This window comes from Stomoxys calcitrans, chromosome 3 (genome assembly GCF_963082655.1).
Source record: "Stomoxys calcitrans chromosome 3, idStoCalc2.1, whole genome shotgun sequence".
Lineage (NCBI taxonomy): Eukaryota > Metazoa > Arthropoda > Insecta > Diptera > Muscidae > Stomoxys > Stomoxys calcitrans.
In genome coordinates this window covers 175,916,904-175,926,233 of record NC_081554.1, presented here as the reverse complement: position 1 = coordinate 175,926,233, position 9,330 = coordinate 175,916,904, and the positions used below count along the sequence as shown (strand labels likewise).

The 9,330-nt window shown below is 37.9% G+C and overlaps 1 protein-coding gene across 1 annotated transcript in view; it reads right to left on the bottom strand.

The window, feature by feature from the left end:
• Positions 1-975: 975 nt before the first annotated feature.
• LOC106092356 (laminin subunit alpha-1) overlaps positions 976-9,330 on the bottom strand; it is a 146,362-nt gene continuing 138,007 nt past the window's right edge. Inside the window, exons 6-7 of the mRNA XM_059365705.1 lie at positions 7,740-8,107; positions 976-1,100 (exon numbers count right to left, since the gene is read on the bottom strand). Of these exons, the coding sequence (XP_059221688.1) occupies positions 976-1,100; positions 7,740-8,107 (493 nt within the window). The remainder of the gene's footprint in view (positions 1,101-7,739; positions 8,108-9,330) is intronic.

Below are 9,330 nucleotides of genomic sequence, written 5' to 3'. Positions count from 1 at the left end.
CGGTTTATTTTTAGATATAGTTACTAAAAAGACAAATATTTTGTTATATACAATTGAACAATGACTTGTACTTATTAGTATTTGGTCCAAATAGGAACATATTTCGATATAGCTGCTATGAGTCATAAGGTATGCATTTTTCACCGGATTTCGACGAAAGGTGGTTTACATATATACCCGAGGTGGTAGGTATCCAATGTTCGGTCCGGCCGAACTTAACGCCTTTTTATTTGTTTCAAATATCTAAGTTTTTCTGGGGTATCTTGCTTCGTATGAATGGTTCGGACAGACAGATATGGTTAACTCAACCTAGAATGTAAAAAAATAATGAACACGTGTTACAGCTGAAATGCAGAGTAATGTATATTCCCCAACATAATGATTACTAATTACTCGGGTGATCAGTAATGCCAAAAAACAAATAATTTTTGAAAAAATTTTCCTTTTCATAAAAAGCAGAAAACCTATTAACCCAATAAAGGCCACATAAACATTTTTCTGGCTGATTGACCCATATCGGTGTTGAAAATGCGATTAATTTATAGTTTGAAGAAATCCAACAAAAAAACCCCAAATCAAATCACAATGGGCCATAATTCAAAAACAATGTATCAGCAACAACAGAAATGCCAAACGATCAACAAATATTTTCAACATTCCCATTGAAAAGTACAGAATCAAATCAAACAAAACAAAAATTAAAGAGCGGAAAATGATTATGATTAAATAAATTGCATTTTGAATAGCCCCCAAAAGCAGAAAGAGCCTCTGAGCAAACAACGTCACAATAAATGCCTTATTTCACAGACAGCGATCGATCGATGGTTCGATCGAGACATAAATGAAAGCACTTCAAACTCATGGAAAAAGATTCAGAAAAAAAAGATTTAAAAATTTTAAAATGTTATACGCGGGCTATACACGAGTTAATGATTATTTAAAAACTCATAAATGTATCATAAGAACATCAGCAACTTATGAGGATCGAGAGAAAACGCTTAGGTGGGGGGCGGGGAAAGCTACATAATCATCACCATCATTGCTGTAATTCTTATTATAATAATTTTCCTCATCTTTTTTCGTTATATCGTTGGCCTGGCCTGAAGTTCATCATTGGCGTAGTGAGTGCATTGGGTCAATTGCAACATGTTTTAGAGTTATTGAAGGTATTCTTGATGTCTGTCCTTCCCTTTTACCATTTGATTTGGCCCTTGGAATTCTTGATGCTTCAAAAATGAAAAGTGATACGTGATCATCTGCTTTTAATCATCCACCGATCAAGAAACGCCACACTTTACAATTGGCTCAACTGTGATGCCTTTGCGGCTATCACACAGCTGATGATGATGATCAGCATCATGATGAAGGAAATCCATAATCACGAAAATTGGGTAGGGAAAAAAATGAGGCATTTTTCAAAAATTAAAATGAAATTATATGGAAGCGTTTGAAAATAATGAAAGGCAGAGCTTATGGAATAACCATTCAGTGATAAAAGTAAAGGGGCCTTGTGTTGAGCAAAAAAAGTAAAAAATTTATTTTTACAGAAAAAATTTCAAAAAATTTTTCATACTTGGTTTTTAAATTTTTCAAAATTTTGTTTTTATAGAAAACTCGTCATATGTAGTTCTGATAAAATAATTTTTTCAAAAATCTTATTTTAGTGAAGATTTTAATTATATAACAAGTAAAAAGGCGTTAAGTTCGGTCGGGCCGAATTTTGGATACCCACCACCTCGGGTATATATGTAAACCAACTTTCGAAAAAATCCGGTAAAAAATGCATACCTTATGCCCCATAGCAGCTATATCGAAATATGTTCCGATTTGGACCAAATTCCAATAAGTGCAAGTCATTGTTCAATTGTGTATAACAAAATATTGGTCTTTTTAGTAACACTTTCTAAGAATAACCCGATATAAATCATACACGACACGGATGTCGAAAAGCCTAGCATAAGTCACTGTGTCAAATTTCAGTGAAATCGGATTATAAATGCGCCTTTTATGGAGCGAAGACTTTAAATCGAGATATTGGTCTATGTGGCAGCTATATCCAAATCTGGACCGATATAAACCAAATTGAAGAAGGATATCGAAGGGCCTAACACCACTCACTGACCCAAATTTCGGCGACATAGGACAATGAATGCTCCTTTTATGGGCCCAAAACCTTAAATCGAGAGATCGGTCTATATGGCAGCTATATCTAACTCTGGACCGATGTGGTCCAAATATAAGAATGATGTCGAAGAACCTAACACAACTCACTGTCCCAAATTACAGCAAAATCGAATAATAAATGTGGCTTTTATGGGCCTAAGACGCTAAGTCGGCGTATCGGTCTATATGGCAGTTATATCCAAATCTGGACCGATCTGCGCCAAATTAACGAAGAATGTCGAAGGGCCTAAATTTCACTAAATTTCAGCAAAATCGGATAATAAATGTGGTTTTTATGGGACCCTAAATCGGCGTATCGGTCTATATGGCAGCTATAACCAAATCTGGACCGATCTGGGCCAATTTCAAGAAAAATGACGAAGGGCTTAACACAACTCACTGTCCCGAATTACAGCAAAATCGGATAATAAATGTGGCTTTTATGGGCCTAAGACCCTAAGCTTGCCTTTATGGCAGTTATATCCAAATCTGGACCGATCTGGGCCAAATTCAAGAAAAATGACGAAGGGCTTAACACAACTCACTGTTCCAAATTACAGCAAAATCGAATAATAAATGTGGCTTTTATGGGCCTAAGACGCTAAGTCGGCGTATCGGTCTATATGGCAGTTATATCCAAATCTGGATCGATCTGGGCCAAATTAACGAAGAATGTCGAAGGGCCTAACACAACTCACTAACCCAAATTTTGGCGACATCGGGCAATATATGCGCCATTTATGGGCCCAAAACCTTAAATCGAGAGATCTGTCTTTATGGCAGCTAAAGGGTGATTTTTTTGAGGTTAGGATTTTCATGCATTAGTATTTGACAGATCACGTGGGATTTCAAACATGGTGTCAAAGAGAAAGATGCTCAGTATGCTTTGACATTTCATCATGAATAGACTTACTAACGAGCAACGCTTGCAAATCATTGAATTTTATTACCAAAATCAGTGTTCGGTTCGAAATGTGTTCAAATTTTGACAAATTTTGTTCAGCGATGAGGCTCATTTCTGGTTGAATGGCTACGTAAATAAGCAAAATTGACGCATTTGGAGAGAAGAGCAACCAGAAGCCGTTCAAGAACTGCCCATGCATCCCGAAAAATGCACTGTTTGGTATGGTTTGTACGCTGGTGGAATCATTGGACCGTATTTTTTCAAAGATGCTGTTGGACGCAACGTTACGGTGAATGAACACATTTCGAACCGAACACTGATTTTGGTAATAAAATTCAATGATTTGCAAGCGTTGCTCGTTAGTAAGTCTATTCATGATGAAATGTCAAAGCATACTGAGCATCTTTCTCTTTGACACCATGTCTGAAATCCCACGTGATCTGTCAAATACTAATGCATGAAAATCCTAACCTCAAAAAAATCACCCTTTATATGTAAATCTGGAACGATCTGGGCCAAATTGAGAAGGATGTCGAATTGCCTAACACAACTCACGGTCCCAAATTTTGGCGACATCGGACAATAAATGCGCCTTTTATGAGCGCAAGACCTTAAATCGAGAGATCGGACTATATTGCAGCTATATCCAAATCTGGAAACTCCCCTTAAACCAATGACAATATGGGGCATTAATAAACGGTATGGTATATTAGAGTTGGGCTAAGTGTCTGCGGGACCACCTCACCTCCAAAAACCGCTAAATCAGCCATACGTATTTACCAATACGGGACTCAAATGAAAGGCATTTAGGAGTGGAGAACGAAATTCATACCCATTTTCAGGACCACGTTTCTGGTCCTGAAATGCTTGATATTATGGGGCTCAAACAAAACCGTGTTCTAGCACGATGCTGATATTATTTCAGGGTCCGCTCCCTAAACTCCCTTCAAGCCAGCCTTCAAGCTTTGCCTACTATGGTAATAAATAATGGGGATTTGTTTGTAGAAAATGAATTTGATATCCAATTTTGAGGCCAAGTGTTTGGGGGTCGTCTCACCCCATAAACTACCTTAAACCAATGTCAATTGGGGCTCAAATCTGGTATCTGGTTTTAGGTTTTAGGGACGCCTCACCTAATAAACTCCCCCTTAACCACACATATATACCGACTATAGCAATATGTAGCTGAAATGTGTTTTTTTAGAGAAGGGTATGAATCAGTTATCCACTTTCGGGGCAAAGGGTTTGGCTACTCCAATCCAGCACCAAAACCAAGAAAATGAAGTAGATCTAACATCCAAACTTTAATGGGCGGACCCTCCCCTTATCCTTTTTTCAAAAACGCCAGGCCTCAGAGATGGGTAGGGCAATTTAAACGAAATTTAGTTTGTTTGAAACTCAAAAACAATTAGAGCACTAATCTGATATATGGGCGTTCACCTCACCCCCAAAAATATGGGAATATACTATTTCTACAAAAAAAAAAAATTTGTAGATGTTTTTTTGTCTAAATTTTTTTTCAAATTTTATTTTCAAGAAAATTTTGTCACTTTTTTGTCAAAATTTACAAAATTTCTTAATGGATTTTTCCACAAAATATCACAAAAAAAAAATATTTTATACCCTCCTCCATAGGATGGGGGTATGCTAATTTCGTATAGTATTTTGCTAATTTCGTAAAGTATTGTGTTGCCCAAAAAGTAATTGCGGATTCTTCATATAGTCGGCGTTGACAATTTTTTTCACAGCTTGTGACTCTGTAATTGCATTCTTTCTTCTGTCAGTAATCAGCTGTTACTTTTAGCTTGCTTTAGAAAAAAAGTGTAAAAAATGTATATTTGATTAAAGTTCATTCAAAGTTTTATTAAAAATGCATTTACTTTCTTTTAAAAAATCCGCAATTACTTTTTGGGCAACCCAATATATACATTCTTGATGATGACATTTTAAGTCGATGTAGCCATGTCCGTCCGTCTGTCTGTTGAAAGCGCACTAACTTTCGAAGGAGTAAAGCTAGTCGCTTGAAATTTTGCACAAACACTACTTATTAGTGTAGGTCGGTTGGGATTGTAAATGGGTTATATCGGTCCACGTTTTGATATAGCTGGCATATAAACCGATCTGGGATCTTGATTTCTTGAGCCTCTAAAGGGTGCAATTCTTGTCGGATTTGGCTGAAAATTTGCATGAGGTGTTTCTTTAAGACTTCCAACAACTGTGCTGATTATGGTTCAAATCGGTCCATAACCTGATATAGCTGTCATATAAACCTATCTGGGGTCTTGACTTCTTGAGCCGCTAGAGGGCGCACTTATTATCCGATTTGGCTGAAATTTTGCATGAGGTGTTTTGTTATGACTTTCAACAACTGTGCAATGAATAGTTGATATCGGTTCATAACCTGATGTAGCTGCCATATAAACCGATCTGGGGTCTTGACTTCTTGAGCCACTAGAGGGCGCAATTATTTTCCGATCTGGCTGAAATTTTGCACGGGGTGTTTTCTTATGTTTTTCAACAACTGTGCTAAGAATAGTTCAAATCGGTCCATAACCTGATATAGCTGCCATATACACCGATCTGGGGTCTTGACTTCTTGAGCCACTAGAGGGCACAATTATTATCCGATTTGGCTTAAATTTTGCATCAGGTGTTTCTTTAAGACTTCCAATAACTGTGCTGATTATGGTTCAAATCGGTCCATAACCTGAAATAGCTGCCATATACACCGATCTGGGGTCTTGACTTCTTGAGCCACTAGAGGGCGCAATTATTATCCGATTTGGTTGAAATTTTGCATGACGTTTTTTGTTAGGACTTTCAACAACTGTCCTAGAAATAGTTCAAATCAGTCCATAACCTGATATAGCTGCCATATACACCAATCTGGGGTCTTGACTTTTTGAACCACTACAGGGCACAATTATTATCCGATTAGGCTGAAATTTTGCATGACGTTTTTTGTTATGACTTTCAACAACTGGGCTAAGTATGGTTTAAATCGGTCCATAACCTGTTATAGCTGCCATATACACCGATCTGGGGTCTTGACTTCTTGAGCCACTAGAGGGCGCAATTATTATTCGATTTAGCTGAAATTTTGCGTGACGTTTTTTGTTATGACTTTCAACAACTGTACGAGGAATAGTTCAAATCGGTCCATATCCTGGTATAGCTGTCAAATAAACCGATCTGGGGTCTTGACTTCTTGAACCACTAGAGGGCGCAATTATTATCCGATTTGGCTGAAATTTTGCATGACGTGTTTTGTAATGACTTTCAATAACTGGGCTAAGTATGGTTTAAATCGGTCCATAACCTGTTATAGCTGCCATATACACCGATCTGGGGTCTTGTCTTCTTGAGCCACTAGAGGGCGCAATTATTATCCGATTTGGCTGAAATTTTGCATGAGGTGTTTTGTTTTGTTTTTCAACAACTGTGCTAAGAATAATTCAAATCGGTCCATATCCTGGGATAGCTGCCATATAAACCGATCTGGGGTCTTGACTTCTTAAGCCACTAGGGGGCGCAATTATTATTCGATTTAGCTGAAATTTTGTATCGGCTGTTTTGTTATGTTTTTCAACAACTGTGCTAAGAATAGTTTAAATCGGTCCATAACCTGATATAGCTGCCTTATAAACCTATATGGGTTCTTGACTTCTTGAACCACTAGAGTGCGCAATTATTATCCGATTTGGCTGAAATTTTGCATGAGGTGTTTTGTTATGACTTTCAACAACTGGGCTAGGTATGGTTGAAATCGGTCTATCACCTGATATAGCTGCCATATGCACTGATCTGGGGTCTTGACTTCTTGAGCCACTAGAGGGCGCAATTATTATCCGATTTAGCTGAAATTTTGCATGGGGTGTTTTGTTATGTTTTTCAATAACTGTGCTAAGAATAGTTCAAATCGATCCATAACCTGATATAGCTGCCATATAAACCTATATGGGATCTTGACTTCTTGAGTCTCTAAAGGGAGCATGTATTATACGATTTGGCTGACATTTTGTACAATGGCTTCTCTCATGACCTTCAACATACGTGTCAAATATTGTATGAATTGTGGTCCGAATTGAACCATAGCTTGATATAGTTCCAATAACATAGCAAATCTTTTCGTTTAATCGTTGTTTGCCTAAAGAGAGATACTTTGGAAAGAGCTCGACAAATACGATCCATGGTGGAGGGTATATAAGATTCGGCCCGGCCGAACTTAGCACGTTTTTACTTGTTTTATAATCTATCTGTAAGTAAGCCCTGGAAAGGCCCTTCCTTAAGTTTCCCATTTTCTTAAAAATTCTACATTCTTCCCGCCCACACACACACACTTTTTTATGCAATGAGACCACAATAAATTTTCATTTTCCAAAGATTCCAAAGAGAAGGAAATGAAGAACCGAAAAACCAAACATAATATACACAACTGAAACTGACATGTATTACAACTCAAAAAATCCCATTACAATTTAATTTCCTTTAAATTGCTTCGGTTCTTGTTAAGTTTCGTATGGTTTATGGCCATAAGGCATCAACTCAATATGAAAAGTGGATATTTCAAAATAGCCATATATATTTTATGGATTTCCCTTCTTGAGAAAATAAATATTTCCACAAACAATTCAAAGAAGAACAAAATTAAAAAAAAAATGCATCCACTTACCCGTACAACCATTGGATTCTTCTTTAAGGCCAAAATATCCTACACTGCATTCGTTGCATTTGAGACCCTCCACACCGGGTTTACAATAACACTGACCATTGTCGGGATCACAAGTGTTTGGATCAATGGTACCAAATTCATCACAACCACATGGAGAGCATTGTTCATCTAGCAGAGCATAGCCCTCATCACATTCGTCGCATTTTTGTCCCGCATAACGGGGTTTGCAGAGACACTGGCCATCGGTGCTGTCACAGACAGCACTATCTGAACCCTCCTCAAAGCAGGAACAGGGTTCACAGCCCACCGAGGGATCACCCCAGAAGCCCAGTTTACAGCGTTCACAGTGCCAGCCTTCAGTGTTGCCCCTGAAAAAATTAAAATAGAACACATTTTGACAATGAAAAGCAGCAAAAACAAAATTACTTAAATTAAAAAAAAAAAATATATTGACAAAATCTTTCTTACATATAACAAGAAAGAGGGTGATATGTTCGGCTGGGTCGAATCTTATGTAACCTCCACCAAGGATCGCATTTGTCGAGTTCTTTGCGTGGCATCTCTTATGAGGCAAGAATTGTTATGTTATTGGAGGTATATCAAGATATAGTCCGATTCGGACCATAAGTGAATTCAATGTTGAAGGCCATAGGGTCATATTTCAGTCCATTCGGATAAGAATTGCGCATTCTAAGGGCTCAAGAAGCAAAATCGGGGGATCGGTTTATATGGGAGCTGTATCAGACTATAGATCGATTAAGACCATATTGAACATGTTTGTTGTAGGTCATGGGATAATCCCTTGCACAAAATTTCAACCAAATCGTATGAGAATTGCGCCATCTAGAGGCTTAAGAAGTCAATATCCCAGGTCGGTTTATGTGGCACCTAAAACACTTCATGCAAAATTTCAGCCAAATCGGATGTGAATTGCGCCCCCTAGAGGCCTATGAACTCAAAATCCAAGATTGGTTTATATGGCAGCTATATCAGGTTATGGAGCGATATGAACCATACTTAGCAGAGTTATTGGGAGTTAGAACAAACCACTTCTTGCAAAATATCAGCCAAATCGGATTTGAATTACGCCCTCTAGTGGCTCAAGAAGTCAAGACCCAAGATCGGTTTATATGGCAGATATATCAAATTATGGACCGATTTGAACTATACTTAAGACAAATGTTGGAAGCCATATAGAAACACGTCGTGCAAATCAGATAGGAATTGCGCCTTCTAGAGGCTCAAGAAGTCAAGACCCCAGATCGGTTTATATGACAGCTATATCAAAACATGGACCGATATGGCCCATTTACAATCCCAACCGACCTACACTAATAAGAAGTGTTTGTGCAAAATTTCAAGCGGCTAGTTTCATCTTTCGAAAGTTAGCGTGCTATCGACAGACAGGCGAATGAATAGGCGGACGGACGCACAGACGGACGGACATGGCTAGGGGGTCTTAGACGAATATTTCGTGAAATTACAAAAATAGTGACAAAATTTGTATACCCCCATCCTATGGTGGAGTGTATAAAAATCAATATGTGTTTGTTTCTTTGTTTGTTCCGTATAAACTCAAAAACGGCTAAGC